This window comes from Haliotis cracherodii, unplaced genomic scaffold, assembly GCF_022045235.1.
Source record: "Haliotis cracherodii isolate W230 unplaced genomic scaffold, xgHalCrac1.p SCAF_1, whole genome shotgun sequence".
NCBI lineage: Eukaryota > Metazoa > Mollusca > Gastropoda > Lepetellida > Haliotidae > Haliotis > Haliotis cracherodii.
In genome coordinates, this window is record NW_027266264.1 from 46,109,740 (window position 1) to 46,130,931 (window position 21,192).

The window sequence follows — 21,192 nt, forward strand, 5'->3', positions numbered from 1 at the left end:
GAGTTCGACGTCTGACGCCTTGAGCCGTTTTCAGTTCGCGCCATATTTGATCATTCCTCGCCACTCGGTATCTTGTAGATTACGGAATGGGACGAGTGTGCCAAATGGCATCGGGATCATTCGTAAGTGTCGATAGACAAAAGTCACGAGACACCATGCCTACCCATAACCTCCGTAAGGGTCCGTCACCTATTCGACCCTTTTCATTCAGTTCCGTAATGTCGTAGGCATGACTAGGTAAATTTGCACTTTGTTTCACAGTGTGGACGTAGCTCAGTCGGTTAGCTGTCGGGCTAACAATCCGAAGGTCGCGAGTTCGCGTCCGACGGATTCTCACAAAGACTGGTTGCTTGTCTTTGAGACATGTGACCTACGGCAGAGACTGTCCTCACGAGAAGTTGTGGTACTGTATTCTAAAGGTGCTCCCCATGGAGTTACAGTACTTAGTGATTGTTTCTCATTAAACAATATATCACGTGACTAGTGACTGACCATGGGTCCGGGTAGTCTTCTGGTTACCTGGGTCCTACTCAGTACACACCCGAACCGAGTTACCCGTCAGAGCCCTAATATTTATCATGTTTATGTACCAATGATTTTTCTGGTGAAGTTCTAGCTACTAATTGCAATGTACAATTTTATGTATACTACTAAAGAAGGTAAAATAGGTGTTGTATGGTCAGGGTATGATGGCAGATTTATTTACAATATTATCGTGTCAGCTTAACGAAAATTAAAAGATGAATTATTGTATTCAGTATTGGCTAGAACAGAGAATACCAGAAACCTTCCACTATTTTGGTCAAGAATGTGCATGAGTTGCTTCCTCAGTAACAGTCGCTACATTTTTAGCCACCACTCTTTGAAGTTTAGGGGGCTTGCCCAAAACATGATTTGAAACAAATGCCATCAAAAGTAAACATCATTTTTAGTTTCCAAAGTAAAAAAAAATTACCATGTGTTCGATTAAATGTGTCCTTGATGAGGTCACTGGTGATGTTGCCGCAAGTCATTCTCGAACTTCTATTTTCGAGAAATATTTCAGTGTTGATTTTGATGTTAATGAATTACTTTGATATTCAATTTTGAGGTTTAATCATATTGATATAAATGCAAGAAGAATCATCTTTCTGCATATTTTGAGCTTCATTGCTCCATTTCAAATATAGTTATGCTGTTGCATGCTGTTATATTAGTAGGGCCTATTAGTAGCCTGCAACCTCGGGGTATCGCGGTACTTGTCATGTACGCTAAACGGAACCAAATGCACTCACTAACCTTTATGTTTATTCGTGTTCTCTGTATCAGATATCATTCATGTTATCAAACAATGCAAATTTTACTGATAAAAGTTCATTATTTACATCAGTAGCTCCGAGTAAAAGCCGGGCCTCGCGCTCTGTTTGACAAGGGAGAGAACTCCATCATATCGCGGTTCAGAGAAAAGTTGTGTATGGAGGTCCGAATTGGACAAAAAGAGGACATAATTCTACCAACCACTTGATATGATCATGCCAGACATCAGTGATTTGTCCAGACAAGTGCAAAGACAGCACAAGTAAAATTCTAAATGTGTTATCAGCAATAGGTATTCAATGCATATTTACCGAAAAGTAAGAGAAAAATATTTTTATAAGTCAACATCAAAATATCAGAAATGATATTTTAAGATTGTTTAAAAAAAATTGGATGACAATAATTTGTCACAAAATGGAAAAATGTTAAAAGTCAACAATAAATATATAAAAAGCACTCCTAGTATGCCCAAAGTATGTATTTATCTTTTGGTTAATAGTGAAGAACGTATTTCTAAGTTTGGCATTATGGCCCTTATGATCTCCCAATAGATTCTGGGCACAGAGCGGGAAAAAATGTGCGGACTACGTAACTTCCGTTACCTCAATAGACGCCATGAATATGCAGATGGTCTAGTTCAGGTCGATAGAGAAAGTTTACATGGGGAACTGCGGGTTATATAGTTGGCCATTGATAGATGGGGGTAAGGCAATATTACAACAGATGCCAGAAATATGTATCAACTGATTAATAACTCCTTACTTACAGCAGACGGAACATTCCGAGGAAATTGAAATTGTTTACGAAGTGAGCACTTCGTGGTTACTGATTTGCATTAAAAGACAGCCGCTAAGAGGCGTGTCCCGCGTGAACTATCGGAAATCACAAATGCCGCGATACGATGAATGCCGCGGTACCATGGGGTCCGAGTATACCATCAAACAAACATTGCAGACAGGTATCCGGTATTCTGTAGGTGTACCTCATTATTTATGGAAACATCTTAAAAAACTGAGTTCAACTGAGTTAGATAAAAAAATATAATGGACTCTATTTGCAGACATAAAGATAATTATGTTTTGTAAACACTGAATGAAACGCTCAGTGTTTGGTGGGATATAATTGTTAAATTGAACTTCGAACTGAAACGTTTTATTGGGTTTCAATTCATTGTATACATACTCTTACCAAAACAGTCTTTGTTTTGATGTGTTTCATTACACTGTCAACTTCATCGTCTGTAAACAGCGAGTTAAGGCTGTGCGATTGAATCAAAGAAACTTGACAGGACATGTTTGTTGGCATAATGACCCACATATTTTACAATGACGGGTTGACTTTTGCAGCAATATCATAATTTCCTTTGTATAGCATAAACTAAATTTAAGTATTCATTATTCATGTCTTTAACAAAAACAAACGTAATGCAAACTTGCATTTGGTTGATATCTTCATATCACCGCACTTGTCATGCTTGATGATCAACTGTAATTCCGCCGCCGAGACGGTTTCCGGTTTGTTTACACCATGTGACCCATTGTCGCAACAACTACAAGCAATAAATACAACTGGCCATATCTACGTATTATGCGAAGAATTATCTCTTAGACTATATATCATGAAACATATGATGTAATAATTACTGATTAATAAGGTAATGTCGTAACAGTCAATGCTCGTAAGCCTGGCACCGACAAGATGGCGGCGGTGAGTTAACTAATTTTAAGCATGGTATTGGATTTCATTTGGCCTTACGATTTGAAACTATATGTTGACCGTTGTCCAACAGCTCATATTTTGATGCAGTAACACGTAAAGTATGTATTCCAAATCATTAATCAACACGTTATATTCTAATAGCGTTAGAAATTGCATTATTTATTCGATTATATCTAGCAGACGACGTATCTTTGATTGCCTCCGCCGGCCTATCGATCGGCGTGATGACAATTCCTAGCAGACGAGTCTCAGATTCGTCAACTTTTGGTCTCCTCCTTTCAAATGTTAATAATTCAGAATGAATCTGCACTTATAATAAATTTCGCCCTGAAATAGGAGACCAGGTTTCCGACGCGGCGACTCGTAGAGTCGTCGGTCAATATTCGTCCTCATTGTAACTTGTTACATTCTCGAAAACGACATGCATGTGGTGGCACTGTCAAAATGATCGCGATGATCCAAACATCATGACATTTGCAGATGTTGAAATCAATATGGGCCCGTGTTGCGTCCGCTTTGGTTGGGTCTCCCTTACTTGTGTCACATTCTCTCAGATCATGTGCTAGTTTCCCCAGTCCCTTCTCGTCCTGCCCAACCCCCACATGCCTATGCTCATTTGATCAGCTGAGGGCACATCCCTGGGGTAGGGGATGATTTGTCATGCTGTGTGTCTCAGGAATTAATTAGGCCGAGATTGCTTCACAAAGGAAATTTTAATGAAAGACACTGGCATTAGCATAACCATATGGAATTAAAGTGCCATCTGTCTTTGAGTGAAGTGGCTTGGTATTGATTGGCAAGGAGTGAGATTGCCTGCTATCGGAATGTCATTGGCTGGGATCTCATGTGACAACCAAGTGGGCCCATGCTCTGCTAGTCGTGGGATAGGTCTATGCTGCCCTCTTACTGGTACCATTCCGATAGGACATCTCCCACACCGCTTGCTTACTGTAGGAAGGAGCTAGGCGACACCTAGAACTTGCCAACTTTATGGACTACTGGATACAGTAATAGCACAGACATACTGCTGTCACAAGTAAGATCAATGTTGGGCTTGCGTGATGAGTTGGAAAACTTTATGCAGGCCAGTGGTATAAGGGATAGGACTGTATGGGAGACATGGTGGGTGTGGGCCTTCAGGACAGGGGAATCACCCAGCTCCTGGTGCCTCCACAAATTGAGGACATGCTTTGTGAATGCTTGGTACCTAATGTAATTATGGGCATTAATCATATTTTTTAACTATCTCCAGTATCAGATGTGCCAGTTCACTGGTATTGATTATTTTGGTTGAGAGGCAAAGCTTTTGAAAAAAAAGTTTGTAAGCTGAAGATGAGTTTAACCTTCATTTTACTGATATGTTTTACACAGTTGACATATTGCCTTGTCCCCTGCTCAGTTTGTAAACATTTATATGGCATTGACATCTGACTGCTAATCCACAAATAAAATATATACTTTCATAGACATCTATAATCAGCTACATAGTATCAATTTATACAAATTTGCCTAAAGACTAAGTATAGTAAAATGTTGTTTTGACATGAAAACATTGCCTTTGAGGGTCTATAAATTCAAGAGTCAAGTGAAAACAATAAATAATGCCAAGAGACCAATTAGGGCCGATAGAAAAAAGTGTGGGGCATAATTTGATTGCGTATTCTTTTCTTGTGTATCATCCAATAGTTAGACCATCACAGTATAACATATAAGTGGAATAAAAAAGACTTGGTTGTCAAAGAAATGTTTTATTTACAAGTGAATCAATGTCAAAAGAATTTGTTCAGTTCTTTAGGCTCTTATCTTGACAACTTTGATATGTTATTGTCATCAATGTTAATGTATAGACATCCTCTTGTTTGAAGGGCAATCAGTCCTACCGACACCCACCAACACAAGTGACACCCTATGACAGAGCTCATTACATGATATACATAATGCATTATGTCTTAATGTTAAAATGGATTTTGCTTTTCAAAAGATGTTCATATGCAATTCAAATATGTTTGAGATTATGACAACATATAATAGTTTATGACAATTTGTCGATAATCCGATAATATGTATCTAGTCACCAGCCAATGAGGCCCATTGATTGTGTTCAACAACTTGACAGATCTTCATAAGGTTGATATGGTAACAATAAGTGATAATTATTTATTGATTTTGTCCAATGCACTTTAATTATTCAGTGAAACAAAGACTAAGTCTTAATAATCTTACCTAATGTCATGGTTATTCCAATTTGGCTGGTGTATTTGGTTGAATGCTGTGAGTGGAAGTAGGTGGGTTAGCAATGAGAACACAGAACTGCCAGCACTAGGACATCCTGTCAGAGCTGATAAGTCAAAATTGTGAATATAGAATTCCTCGTGACTCTAGATTGGATATTTTTAAAGATATATGTAGGTTACAGAGACTGGAATGTGTAATCTGTAAGGTTACAGAGACCTGAAGATGTAATCTGCACATATATAGGTTACAGACATTTGAAGATGTAGTCTGTACATATAGGTTACAGAGACTGACATGTGTAATCTTTACATACAGGGTACAGAGACTGACATGTGTAATCTGTACATACTGATTACGGAGACTTGAAGATGTAATCTGTACATACTGGTTACGGAGACTTGAAGATGTAGTCTGTACATACAGGTTACAGACACTTGAAGATGTAATCTGTACATATAGGTTACAGAGACTGACATGTGTAATCTGTACATACAGGTTACATACACTTGAAGATGTAATCTGTACATATTGGTGTAATCTGTACATATTGGTTACAGACACTTGAAGATGTAGTCTGTACATACAGGTTACAGAGACTGACATGTGTAATCTGTACATACAGGTTACAGACACTTGAAGATGTAATCTGTACATACTGGTTACGGAGACTTGAAGATGTAGTCTGTACATACAGGTTACAGAGACTTGAAGATGTAATCTGTACATATAGGTTACAGAGACTGACATGTGTAATCTGTACATACAGGTTACAGAGACTGACATGTGTAATCTGTACATACAGGTTACAGAGACTGACATGTGTAATCTGTACATACTGGTTACAGACACTTGAAGATGTAATCTGTACATATAGGTTACAGAGACTGACATGTGTAATCTGTACATACTGGTTACAGAGACTGACATGTATAATCTGTACATACTGGTTACAGAGACTGACATGTGTAATCTGTACATACAGGTTACAGAGACTGACATGTGTAATCTGTACATACTGGTTACAGAGACTGACATGTGTAATCTGTATATACTGGCTACAGAGACTGACATGTGTAATCTGTACATATAGGTTACAGAGACTGACATGTGTAATCTGTATATACTGGTTACAGAGACTGACATGTGTAATCTGTACATACAGGTTACAGAGACTGACATGTGTAATCTGTACATACAGGTTACAGTGACTGACATGTGTAATCTGTACATACAGGTTACAGAGACTGACATGTGTAATCTGTACATACAGGTTACAGAGACTGACATGTGTAATCTGTACATACTGGTTACAGACACTTGAAGATGTAATCTGTACATATAGGTTACAGAGACTGACATGTGTAATCTGTACATACTGGTTACAGAGACTGACATGTATAATCTGTACATACTGGTTACAGAGACTGACATGTGTAATCTGTACATACAGGTTACAGAGACTGACATGTGTAATCTGTACATACTGGTTACAGAGACTGACATGTGTAATCTGTATATACTGGCTACAGAGACTGACATGTGTAATCTGTACATATAGGTTACAGAGACTGACATGTGTAATCTGTATATACTGGTTACAGAGACTGACATGTGTAATCTGTACATACAGGTTACAGAGACTGACATGTGTAATCTGTACATACAGGTTACAGTGACTGACATGTGTAATCTGTACATACAGGTTACAGAGACTGACATGTGTAATCTGTATATACTGGTTACAGAGACTGACATGTGTAATCTGTATATACTGGTTACAGAGACTGACATGTGTAGTCTGTACATACAGGTTACAGAGACTGACATGTGTAATCTGTACATTCTGGTAACAGAGACTTGAAGATGTAGTCTGTACATACAGGTGTAATCTGTACATATAGGTTAGAGAGACTTGAAGATGTAATCTGTACATACTGGTTATAGACACTTGAAGATGTAATCTGTACATACAGGTTACAGACACTTGGAGATGTAATCTGTACATACAGGTTACAGAGACTGACATGTGTAATCTGTACATACTGGTTACAGAGACTGACATGTGTAATCTGTACATACTGGTTACAGAGACTTGAAGATGTAATCTGTACATACTGGTTACGGAGACTTGAAGATGTAGTCTGTACATACAGGTTACAGACACTTGAAGATGTAATCTGTACATATAGGTTACAGAGACTGACATGTGTAATCTGTACATACAGGTTACAGAGACTGACATGTGTAATCTGTATATACTGGTTACAGAGACTGACATGTGTAATCTGTATATACTGGTTACAGAGACTGACATGTGTAATCTGTACATACAGGTTACAGAGACTGACATGTGTAATCTGTACATTCTGGTAACAGAGACTTGAAGATGTAGTCTGTACATACAGGTGTAATCTGTACATATAGGTTAGAGAGACTTGAAGATGTAATCTGTACATACTGGTTATAGACACTTGAAGATGTAATCTGTACATACAGGTTACAGACACTTGGAGATGTAATCTGTACATACAGGTTACAGAGACTGACATGTGTAATCTGTACATACTGGTTACAGAGACTGACATGTGTAATCTGTACATACTGGTTACAGAGACTTGAAGAAGTAATCTGTACATACAGGTTACAGAGACTGACATGTGTAATCTGTACATACTGGTTACAGAGACTGACATGTGTAATCTGTACATACTGGTTACAGAGACTTGAAGATGTAATCTGTACATACTGGTTACAGAGACTGACATGTGTAATCTGTACATACTGGTTACAGAGACTTGAAGATGTAATCTGTACAAAGCAGCATTAACCAGATTCACTCACTCACTCCTTTAAGATTGTGCTAAATGTGACCTGTAAGTTTGATATGAGGAAAGTTTGGTTTCCTGTGCAGGCCAACTCCCACTTGCTGCAGTGGGCACCAGTTGGGTTGGCAGTCTCTGAGTAGCTGGCATACAAGTTGATGATATTCTATTGATTGTAACACTCCTACATTTGTCAAAGTTGTCATACTGTTCTAAACACACAAATTCTAAAAACATGTTATTGAACAGAAAACAGGAAAATTCAGTTTCACTTGAGATAAACTGTTGATCAAAACAGTATTGGGAAGACTGTCAAGGCAGAGATTGACAGATATGTTTGTGTAATCCAATCTTGTGTCCTTGTGTTTTATTTCTCCAACATTCTTATGAGTTTCTGTAGATGTTCGGGTAGGATCTGTCAGTGGTACCAGTGTACCAGACTACCAGTGGCACACTGGGCAGAGTAGTGTCACAGCTGCTGAATGTGGTTTAAATCCCAGATTCTTCCTTGTTATGATTCACAGTTTGCTTAGGAGTTTCACCAAAATGTAAATGTCTAGGACCTGCATCACTTTGGGCTTTCCTCCTACTTCAAGCTGACTTGTCTTGATATAACTTAAATACTGTTGATCCAACTTCACCAACTACATTTGCATGCTGTTAGTTGAAACATTCAGTAGTTATGTACAACTATACATTCTTTATTGTAATGTTAATACTTTGAGAAATGCATATCATATTCTGACTAAAGACATCCTTTCTGTTCCTGTTTCTGTATCTTCTAAAACTCTGATTGACTTCAGTAGTGCAAAAGATAAAATATACATAATATCTATCAAATACAGTTTCTGCATTGAATTGATGATGTCTGCTCATATGGTTTTGTTTACTGTGCAACCGTCGTGAATTGAGAGTCCTTCACATGACATTGTAAGTCAATCTATTGGACTCCAGAAGCGGTTGTTGACTATAAGTCAAATCCTCAAAGATACGTTGTTCTATATCATACAAAATGGAGATTTTCCCATTTTCTGTATTTCTTGCGGCAAAGCATGATGGGATTTGTGTCGCAACATTCTGAAAATGGGTATGATGACACTCACAGCACTGATGTCATCAGCAGAATGTTGCTGTATGTTAGAAATTGATGAAAATATGTAAAGCTACACATTTTTATCAATTAACAAATAAAATAACACATTAACTTATCTCAACTGAAATTGAATTTTCATGTTTTCTGTTTCATAACTCATTTTCAGAATTTGTGTATTTTCATTTAGGTAAACTTTATATCTACATGTGAATAAATTGTTTTAAAAGTTTAATACTATTAATGATACTTTTATGAGAAACTGTTAACACAGTGAATGATTTCCCTGTATGACTCAATATTAAAGTGTGAATTAGGACAGTTGTTAGCAACTGTCTCTGGAGCAATACAGTGCATACTAACTCGCTTCTTGTTTCATTTGGACAGATTGTGGAATAAATATTTTAGAAATACTTACCTTAGAAAAAGTTAACTTCTCATAATGGAGACCTGAAAACAGTGGATTAAAACTTGAAAACATGCTGGTTATGCTTTATGTTTCTTTTAGGTAAAAAGAAAAATGTGGGATGAGATTTGTAAAGAGTTGTTTATGTCCTGAATTTACTAAGAATTTTACCAAGAAATATTCCTTAAAGCTGAAACTTAGAACTGGTGACAACTGTATGTTTAGAAGGAGTATATGTTGAGGCCCATAAAGACATTTGTAGGTGATGTAAGGATGGGCTAGATGCTTGGGGGTAGTTTAGCAGCAACGGATACGGATCTGTTGAAGTCATCATGTGGGGCTACAAAGGAACAGTTTGGTTACTGTGGCCATCTGTCTGGCTTATGACCTGGCTTATGTGTATGACAAAGTCATCTATCCTATGGTACTAGCTCTGATGGCTTGTAAGTAAGAATTTCATGATAGCTATTTTCCTATCAGTACTGCTTGATTACAGGGACATGAATCCGGTGGGAAGCAAAGGATGTACCAGTAGTCACTGTGAACTGTTACACTAGGTTAAGTTTAAATACAATTCAAATTGAGAGTTTATTTTGTCAGAGTGTTAAATACTGATCATTTTTGAATTTTGAATTATATATATTAAATTGTCAAATAATATTGTCAACTTTTATAGTTTATTATTTGTCGAAATTATAGATTTTTCAGAACTGATGGTGTGAAATATTGAAAATATTATGTTCAGAAATTCATGAGTGACAATGCACTTAACCTCCATCCATGCATGTTAGGTCATGTGACCTGTCCATTGTGTCCTCTCTTGTCAATAATCAGCCTATAGTATTTATGTGTTTTAACAATTGTGCAAATTGCCTCTCATAAAGGTGAACCATACATTCACCTCCATCAAAGTTTTGTTATTTGTTTGGCATGTCATCATTTTCCAAAATCATTGGCTGTTATTCACATTCTGTCCCTGGAGGTGCCACATGTCAAGTTCTACGCATTTACCAAAATGTATCTCAAAGAAATATTATATGCACATTTTCTGTAACACCCTCTGAAAGTTTGACAAAGTTTTGGAACACCCCCTCCATAGTTGCCCATCCTGTTTCCCTGAGACAAGATCAAAGCAATATGGCTGTCATCTCTCGTTCCTTGGTTCCTCCTCCCTACTGCCTTGCCTGGTCTGTCCATCCTGGCATCTGGTAGAGACAAGACAACCCAGGGACAGATAGGCAGCACACAGACCACACTTCTGCCACACATGATAAAACTTGTTCATTTACCAATCACCCCTCCCTCCTGCCTGTGTGGACCCCAGTGCTCACTGTCTAAATTTGGCTTGTGTTTGGTGTGTGTTTCACCAGGCGTCCCCTACAGCTCTGTGACGGGGAAGGGAAGCCTACTACTTGCCAGTCAGCATGCCCATGTCAGGCCAGTCATGAAACCGCTTGAGGTAGGTTTTTTTCACTTTTATTCAACTTTTTGAGTGTTTAAACTTTGCTGTAAAGGTGTGTGTGGACTGAGAGGAAGAGTGGAGGTGAGGAGTTATTAGGGGAAGTGATAAATCAATGATTATTTGTGTGAATGAGTCCCATGTTTGGCTCACGGTTCAGTGGTAGGAATCGCAGGCATCTGTAGATGTGATATATACAGCACTACGCATCCTTGGCTCGTCTTCAGAGGTCATCATCAGTCTTGTGTCATTCTACATCGAGGTAAACAAGGGTTGGTACAGACAGCATCCATACTTCATGAAATGGGCAGTGGAATTGTCTAGTCAGTTTCACTAGATCTTCTGCGACTGTAATATTTGTTGAGAAAACTTGGCGAGATGGGGAAGGGAAGTTTGTCAGATGACAGTGTAGACAGTGCAGAGATAGGATGAGAGAGGAAGGGGCTATTTATAGCCCACAGATGCCAGAGATGGGGAGCTGGAGAAATGGGGTTTAGAGATGAAGTTTCATGACACTCTCCCAACCAGCTCTCAAGTTATTTGAGCCCAATGTCAATATATCTTGCTATGGCAGGAAAATGAGTTTCACACAGCTAAAATGATTGAGATGGTCCAAGTGCGTCCCATGCATTCATCAGGCACGTTTGTCCCCAGTAGCTGCCCTTGGTCCCCTGCAATCCAGGCCCCATGTCAAAGAGTCAGTTAATGACATTCAATCACCATAATCACTAACTGAGCGATGCCACTACTGCTTATTGTCCAGCAGAACTTGGCTGGATTTGTCATAGAGATGTATTGTCTGTCCTCGTAGGGTAGACATTTTTGTGGTATTGATCAATATTGATCAAGGGGACTCATTACCCCGATTGAGGTCTCTGGGCCTGTGGGAACCCACCAGCCGTCAACCACCACTTCAAGTTGGTCTGTATATCTTCTTTACTGAATACCTCTTATTATGCCAAAACTATAATCTGCTCGGCCACAAAAGGACATTTATGATCATCTGCAAGAAATGGCAGTTCAGCATCAACAACTTGACAGAGCGCTGGTTGGCCAAATAATAGCTCTGTTCTTCTTTCCTCCCTGTGGTGTGGCATTCCTCCAAATCCAGGCCCACCAGTCCCAATTAAGAAGATGGAATCGAGCGCGTCTGCTGTGTGCAAATGACACCCAGAATCAGAGAGTATCCTCGTTTAGCTTCAGTCAATGGTCACGTCAGTGACAAATTCCTGCTTTAATCTGATAAAACCAAACTTTGATTCCAGCAACAACATTTTCGATGGCAGAGTCATCTGTCTTCCCAACTCCCCAGACTTTGATTTGTCAGTCATGACATGAAAAATTCCAGGTGTCTCCAGCCTGTGTCAAAGCAATTGTATTTATGTCCTATAACTCAGCATCTGTCCTTCTCCCAATGTCTCTCACGACCACACGACAAAAGTATTGACAAAGAATAAAGAATTGTTCAATTACTGCACCAAACGAGGGAGCATTGGGAGTAGCATGCCTGGCCATGTCTGTATGTTTCTTGGAGCCACCGGGTCAAGAAATCAGCAAAGGTCGAGTTATTGGCTGGTTCAGTGCTCCCTGTGCAAGCCCATGCTGGAGATTTCTACCTGGGAGTGAACAGTGCTAGGATGGCCACTTATTGAAGCTTCCTCACCCCATACATTCACAGCAGCAGAGAAAAGGGGATAAATCAAAATACTCAAAGCATTTGATTTACAGGTAGACTCAACCCTCTCCACATCATAACCAATCAAGGGGGCTCTATAGAAATCTGTTCAATATATCAGTAGCATTTCACTCCACAGACCAGGGGCTTTTAACGGGGAAATTATAGATAATCTGTGTGCAAATATAAATGGAGGTGGATTGTATGGTGTAATGAATACATGGCAATATTTGATGTTGTAGTTGGACGTTTTTCTTCCCATAGGAAAAGCTAATAATAACCTGACAAAATAATATTGAAATATCATCTGCAGAAGGGTTTTTTCATCATGTTAACAACATTAACATGAGATGTCAGAGGGGTAGATCTTTCAATGTGTTTTCAGAGGAAATTAAATAGCTAGTGAAAGCTTAAGAGAAAGCTTATATTTAAAGTTTGAGTTTATTCTGACAAGTATAGTTTTGTTACATGCTGAACATTTTACTATTATTATTATTGTTGTTATTATTGTTATTATTTCTGTAGTTTTTATGAAGTTGGGATACATGTTTACTTTTCATGAAATAAAACTATTCAAAGAATCTGATAATGTTTTTGTTCCAAATGAAAGTACAATGGTTTCAAAAAGACTAGGTAAAGCCTGGAATGCCTTATATCACGCATGTAATGGCGGCTTCTGCCTAAGCTGTCCTGCATTTGATCAACAGGTTTGTCAACAAGAGTAGATTTCTATATCCAGAGCTGATTGTTCATCTACAGTAGAGATGTTTTGCAATTGTATTTGCGATCCACACTCATTAACAAGAAACCTAAAATATATTTCAACTTTGATGTTTTGGAATTTCATAGATTTCAAGCTACCTGCAGGATTATAACTATCCTTATAAAAACATGTAGAAAGTAGCCAATTCAGATGATGAAAGGAACAAAATTGAAAGAATAATTTTGCACACAAGAAAAGTGTTTTAAATATGCCTAAAGGTGGATACATATATGTTACAGAGTTCTATACAATTCTAAAGACATTTGAATTTCTAGATGAGAGATTGTGGTATAACAAACTGTAGCAGGTTCCCCTTCTCTCAGGTCCTTCCTAGCACAGTATCGGCTGTACTGTGTGGTACTGTGTTAATACCAACATATCAGCAACCACTAAATATCTGTTAGCCTCACAAGATAATAACTCCTTCCTTCAACTTTTCTCGCCTGTCCATCATCTCTCATCAAATTTTCATAATCATTGACCAGCAGCGGAGTGTTGAGTAATGTTATCTTTGTGAGGGAACATAATCTATGTGCAGTTTTTGTTAATTTCCTCTGAGCCCTGCCCCTTCCCTCCTCGGACCCTACCAGTGGCCGCCCGCCTCCTGCACTACCAGGAAGCTCCAGATCACTGTTATTAAGACCATGACAATAAAAATCTGCCTCGTTAGGCCCGAGCTAGAATAACAGTCTCGAATGAAGAATCCGTGCCGAGAGAGGGAGGGCGATCGAGAGAGTAAGAAAAAACCGTCCACATCAATAATGAGATGAAATGAAATTATGTGTCTAACATGCTCGACAAGTTCGCTCCTCATTTATGGCTCGCACATTGGTCCATTACCTATACTCCATGCCTCTCGCTTATTACGCAGGGCATCTGTCATTTAGTAACAGGGATTTTTGGAATTGTTTCTGTTTAAGAGAGAGGCTGGAACACTCTGAGAAGCAATGAAGAGTTGTCAGACCAAAGTTTTTCCTCTGGCTTAAAGTGCCATCCTCTCAAATAAGGACAGTTTGTGTATTTCCACACCCTAGCTGTATTCCTGAAAATGAAATAACTTTTCAAACTAGCAAACATGCATGTTTTGGGAATTAGACAATTGCATATCAACCTGCTTTACTACTAGTGCTCAGAGTTACCCCCAGGGAGAACAAAGCAATGAATATTCATGGTCGTGGCAGTTTCCATCGTGGCATGGACATACGGATGTTTGACAGACCTCCTCGACTTCCAAACCTTCACAATGTTATACGACAATTTGCTGCTATGAAATCGGAGTTTTCTATGAAAACAGCCTTCTTTTTCCAGGCCATCCGCTGTACGCACCCCAACTGTTTGTGTGAATGCTTCTCCCCTGGAAAGTCCTGTCTCCGCCACTGTGAAACATGCAAGCATGGTTGGGTCTCCCACGGTAAGTGTCTCACACCTGTACTAAGTGCATAGATAATTCATCTAGCTGTCTCACCTGTCTTTGCTAGATAACATGTTTTTGTCTTTTACTTTTACATCATGTTGTGTGACAGTATGGAAGAACTGAAAGCTTGATTTTCTTCTACCTGTTAACAAGCATTGTATGTTGTGTGTGTGACAGCTAGCAGTGTGTAGATCTAGATGAAGATGACTGTTGGTTTATCATCTGTGTAGGTTAGGGGTTGTCTGTTGGTGCTCTGCTCAACTTGTGTTGTGTTGTTATCATTGTACATTGAATCACAGTCTGGAATATATCAAAGTCCCACTGTTGCAAAAAAACTTGATCCTTTAAAACATTAATCTTCTGAGAGTTTGTTTAACAGTTTATGAAAACGATTATTTTGATGAGAACTGATCCCAATTACTAGTGTGAAAAACTAGGCACATGTCAGCTGGGTAATGGCATACACTCCTGTCTATAGCATGGTATTACTTTTGTACTTTTCTGATCTGTGAACTGACAGCCAGGCTGTAACCTGCATTCTTGTCACAGCACCCTTTAACATTTCTCATTGACAAAAACTGGTTGTGTATATTGGAAAACATTTCACATGGATTTACATGGATTATGTGTTCCATTGACTCAGATTCTGTGGCAATACAGGTGGTGGGGCTAAGAGTCACATGCTTCAGAGACTCATAGCAAAAAATCAAACAGAAAACTGTCTCAGTTGAATCCTTTACCTATTTTTATTTGTTAATACTTCCTTTATAATTAACCAGTATTTCTCAATATTGAAATAAAATCAGTAAAGAAGTAAACACTGAATATATAGAGTACATAAAGATTGATTGATTGATCGATTGATTGATTGATTGATGTAGATTAATGGGAATTGTCAGCTAAAAAGGAAATCTTGATGCCAAACTTTAGAATTTCACCATTTCAACTTAGTCTAAATTCCTGATATTTATCCCAGGTTTTTTCTCAAAATCCCTTGAGAAAAAATATACTGTTTCGGTTTGTCACAAAAACTATAACACAACAGTATCTTTGAAGCCAATAGTTTTTAACACATTATATTTCACTTAGACTTAATGAAAGAAATTTGTCATGTTGTTAAACTTAACATGAAATATAATATTCATCTCAAATATGACAATAATTTGATAAATACCATATCAATCAATGTTTAAAATTCTTGAGATCAAAGAGGCACACATTAGCTTCCTGCTATGACATAGACCATTCCAGGTCGAATTAATACTTAATGTCATCAGAGAATTCAGTTTATTCGATAATACAAACTTATTTTAGTGGGGGTTTCAAATCCTACAATGTTAGATTTACCATGCGCCAAAATTGTTTCTGCAAAAATGTTCTTCCATCAAATATGGTTTCTATTTCACACTTTAAAAACATTGTCAGCCAAGACTAAGTTTGACATATGGCCATGTTTAAATAATTAGGAGGAGTAGTGGAACCAGGAAATGATGTGTCTGAGTCAAGTTTGTCAAACGTCAGGTGCCATCAATGCCTGACTGAGAGACAGCACCAAATGTGATTATCCAGATATGCAAACATATCTGGAAGCAACATGTATGGCAAGGAGAACACTGAAAACAGTTATCTATGCAATATACTGAAAGTATCACATTTGAGAACGTGAATGCTTTGTTATATAACATGACATTTTATGCCAGTATCTTCTAGATACAGTTTGAAAACAAGCAGTTTGGGTAAACTTTTTCATGATTATAAAACCTTTCAGGTTGTAAGTGCAATTGAAGAATGACATAAGATAAATGTGAGGTGGAGTTGAGATCATGTATAAGTTTCATAAGATCATAAGTTTCATGTATGTGGTCATGTCGTACTAATGATTCAGACATGAGAAATCTATCATGACTTATAAATTATGACAATTTCCTGTGTTTAAATGCAACTTAATCCCTCTATTAAGGTGTGCAATCTAAGAATTTGTACGCCATGCTGCTAATCATGTTATCACCTTTGTAAAGTCGTCTACCAAGTCTATTACGCAGGTGCTTGCAATCGGTAGGTCACTTGGAACATATTCCAGTGGCCAACTTCATTTGCTTGTGTAGGTGCATTCATAATGGTTTCATTAGCAATGTTATTGGTTTGGTTAAGAGTTATTAAGATATTTGTAGAGCTTTGCAGGCAGAGAGTTGTATGTACTTCATACATTGCTACAAGTTATTCCCGTTTTACTGCAAATATGATAAACAAGGAGGTACAGGATTAACTCAAGGAGAAATAATGTCTTGAACAAAAAATGTTTTTATTTTTTTATGGTTAAATGGATGGATCAGGATACAAATTGTCATGGAACATGGGATGAGTTTTATTTGTGTTTTGTATTTAAAAGTTTTTAAAATTATGAATATGTAACTTTTAGCAATAGAGAATGATAACAGAATGCAGCAATTCCTTTGATATATTACAGGAAAGTTCCATGATCACACAGCCGATGGTCAAACTTATCATTGCCCGCAAGTTATTACAAATTTCCCTTCTTCACATGCTTCCCACCTTTCTGGTACCTTGATGCTCCTGGCCAGGAGACATGCACCAAGATTGGAAGAATATGGCAAAGTAATTCCCTCAAAGACATTTTGAAGCTCCCTCTTGTTATCAGAAGTGGTCGAGGCCCATTGATTGTCCTGTTAGATACAGTTAGGAGATAAGGCTACTGCTAACTGCCACCAGACTGGAATCCCATACCCAACTCTAATCACTTCCTGGTGTTAATTGCTTTGTGGTCAGCAGCGACCCTCTTTGTTTAGGTAATAGATGAAAGTACATACTCCCACCAGCCACTGGACAGAAGAGACAGCTTGAGGCCCAGGCTCCTAGAATTACTTGATAAAGCTGGGTCGGGTTATGGCAGGAAGGTAATGCACAGTGATGCAATCAACCAGGCGCTTGTCTTAAGGGTAATGGGGCATGGCCGTGGATCATGTTGCTGTCTTTGTTTTATGCAGGGATTTATAAGACATCCCATGCTAAGTTGTTCTCTGACTTGAATAGTTAGCTAACAGTTCCATAGATAACGATTCATAATTATGCAGAGATGGTGTCAGGATTTATGAAACTGTCTTTTTGATTGAAAGAGAAAGAACTGAATTATGTATTTGATGGCTAATTGTAGTACAGCAATGTGCAATGTTGTTATTCTGTTGATATTTTCCACATGTACACATGTATCATTGTCAGTTGATGGTGGATAAGGATATGTGAAATGTGAATATGTTATTTTGTATTATTCTAAAAGTTACCACACAAGATGTGATAGTATGAAATAGGATGACATGACTGACTGCCCTCTCATAATACATATGATGTGAAAATTGAACATTGAATTGTTCTTTTCCTAACTAAATGGTCAACCATACCTCACTGGGAATTATAATGTTAGGATTCCTGCCTGACATACTGCGACCCAACATTTAGTTCTTTGGACAACTTTTGGTTACTTTCAAGGAGCCAAGATTTGCTGTCTGGGGACAAGATGTATAGATGGCTAGTTGTCTCCCTTCAACTCCAGGGAGGTCGGTAGGAGGCAGGGAGACAAACGTCCCCTGTAATCTGCAGTGAAATCCTTGATTTTCTCATAGATTTAAGCACTGGTCAATCAGAATCACATTGTAGTAGTGTAACCTGATTTCTACTGATTGTGGGCCTGGCGAGACAGATGTAACACAGTACTAGCAGTGTAAATGTCACAAGGGTTGGTTGCCCCTGAGAAGGGCTGTAAGTGATAACTAGAGCTGACAGAGCAGACTCCAACTACAGGTCCCCCTGTGGGGTAGGGGAAGACATTGGGATTACCTCACTCACTGCAATGACCACATTGATCGCACACCAATGGTCTGTCTGGAACCAAGGTCCAATATTGACTTCTCCCCTTTAAACTAAAACACCTTGGGTAACACTTTCACTAGCAAAGGGTCAAGCAGTTTTCTTAGTCCAACATGGCAGCTCTCATACTCTGGCATTCAATGATAGAGCAGTGGGCTGACTGACACCTTCATTTTTGTCATGGCCAAGAACTGATTTAGGAAACAAATACATATCTGATGGCTATTTGAAGGGGGAAACAACTTTATAAATTTTTAATTCATTTTTTTCTTGTATATTTGCCTCACTACTTGAAGCTATTGAGGATGATTGATCATTCCAATGGCTATAGGTCTTGTAGGTGTTATTCATGATTGTTCTTTGTTGGTGTGCCCCCCTGGCTGACTGTTGCTATGGCCCGCATCCAGCCTGGGAAGGGTTAAGCCATGAGGTAGTGCCAGCATCCCCCTGGTTCCCCACACATCCTGCCTCATCAGTTTGCTCCTAATCTTCTCTGTGTCCATCTGTGTCCAGCCTTTTTTCTCCCCCACTGCAGCTACCATCTCAGCTGTTCCCCATGATCACACATTGACTGCCTGTCCTACTGTCAAACCTCTATCTCACCATCTAATCTAATTTTCCTCCACACTTGGCAGAATTTGTCACTATTTGTGGCAACATCAGATGTTTTTTGAGAAATCTTGCTCTGAATATTTCATCATTTTGGACATTGTTCTTTTTTTCATTCTTTTGAAGTCAAACTTAAGAAGTTAAATTTTACTTTCTTTCTTCAATTCATTTTAGGCCATTTTACAAGGAGAAAAAGAGTTTAATTTTCAAGGAGTAAAATCAGATGGGACACTTCTGTTCTTATGTCATCAAAGCCGACTTGTTAATAATTAATCTAAAGGCAATCAACCCTTTGTCACGTTCATAAATCAGCATAAATGGTCTGCTTAAATAATAATTCTTGCTCCTCTTTCACATTGTAAAATAACACAAAACTATTTTTCTTTTAAATATTCAAGAAACACAGTTTTACAATTGTTAACATTTGTTGAATATTACCTTCATTTAGCATTGTTTATTAGTTAAAGGTAAGGTTTAGCTCCACACAGGGAACTGAATGTCATGTTTATGTTCAGCTAGTGAAGGAATCCACAACAGCAGGACAATGGAATTCTTTTATCCCTCTGAGTCTCCTCTTCCCCCAGCAGGGATGTTTGTCAGGGTCCCCTCCCCCTGTTCTGCTGTCCCTGCCCCCCTCCCAGCTATCCCTTCCAGGCTTGTGTCCTCTATCTCCTCAAAACTACTAACTACTCTCCTCTCGGACAGATGTTTCCTTGGCATTTGGTGTAGTATCCAAGACAAGTCACATGCCCATGTATGGCTGAGCTGCCGCCAGCGTTCACCAATGATTTAGGGGGGAGTCTGTCCGCTACTACTGGTGCTGCTGCTGATGTTGGTGTGTGCTTGTGTGTCCTTGTTATCCCCCATCAGAACATCCTGCCAAGGTCCTAGCTCCTCCAGACTGGGTGTTTATAAATGATACAGCCCTCCATCTGCTGTTTGACATCTGCTGATGGCATCTGCTGCAGTCTCACTGTCATGTGCAATACCTGTTCAGTAATGCTGTTACCTGTAGAGGAAGAGTGTTACCTCACATTGTCCTCATGTGTTCCTCTAGTCACAGCAATTACACAGTGTAATTATCAACAGTGCCGTCTCTTGTCATTGTCAATCAATCACACAAAAACTCTCCTGTCAGTGTCTACTGTAGTGATAAAAAATACCAAGTTGTTTCAGGCAATCTGCTTTTAGCATATGATGCTATATGGTGTTGAAATCGGAGCCAGATTGGCAGCACCGTGGTCAGCCCATGTCCCCCTGTGTGGAACAACCAACCACTCTTTGGGTTATGGATGTTAGCCAAGTCACTTCAACAAAATGGCTTGTATTATATGCAATTTGTCATTACCCGTTAATGTATCTGCTTTTGTATTTGTTTATTGAACCCTGTGTCATATACCACATTACCCATTAGTTTCAGGGAGGGAAACGTCTTTTTGCACAGTTGAAATGGAATTGTGTTATTCATCATGAGACATAATTGTATCACTAAAACCACTTTTTCATATGTTTTTGTAGAGTTTTAAAAGTTGTTTTATTTCACATCCCTGTAATTAGATGACCAATTAATTATTCATCATATATCAATCTTAATATGAGATGATGACATTCCAACAATACATTTACCATTTAATTTACAAGATCTATCTCAGAGCTTAGAAATAAAGTGTAGAGAATAGAGTGAGCCCTGAACGGAAATGTTTCCCTGCTGACTACAAGGAAGTTGGCTTGCCTGTGTCTGGTTCAGGCCATGTCCCCTAAGGCCCTAGTTACGTTTCACTAGTGCGGGATCCCGTGTTGCTATATATGTTGAGCAAGACGA

The 21,192-nt window shown here is 38.6% G+C and overlaps 2 protein-coding genes across 6 annotated transcripts in view; one reads left to right on the forward strand and one right to left on the reverse strand.

Moving 5' to 3' along the window:
- The window catches only part of LOC139478387 (centlein-like), a 169,694-nt gene extending 160,082 nt beyond the window's left edge, over nucleotides 1–9,612 (reverse strand). For 2 of the 4 annotated variants that reach the window (XM_071260852.1, XM_071260829.1), the window contains exon 1: nucleotides 2,733–2,805. The gene's annotated coding sequence lies outside the window, so the exon portion shown is untranslated. Of the gene's footprint in view, nucleotides 1–2,484; nucleotides 2,533–2,732; nucleotides 2,806–9,580 lie in introns of those variants that run through there. The other 2 variants (XM_071260845.1, XM_071260838.1) reach the window with 2 other exon arrangements.
- LOC139478413 (zinc finger protein basonuclin-2-like) overlaps nucleotides 3,974–21,192 on the forward strand; it is a 74,839-nt gene continuing 57,620 nt past the window's right edge. Inside the window, exons 1-3 of one of the 2 annotated variants that reach the window (XM_071260873.1) lie at nucleotides 3,974–4,051; nucleotides 10,939–11,027; nucleotides 14,774–14,876. In XM_071260873.1, coding sequence (XP_071116974.1) covers nucleotides 11,013–11,027; nucleotides 14,774–14,876 — 118 coding nt within the window. In that variant the 5' untranslated portion in view covers nucleotides 3,974–4,051; nucleotides 10,939–11,012. The remainder of the gene's footprint in view (nucleotides 4,052–10,938; nucleotides 11,028–14,773; nucleotides 14,877–21,192) is intronic. The other variant, XM_071260863.1, reaches the window with a different exon arrangement.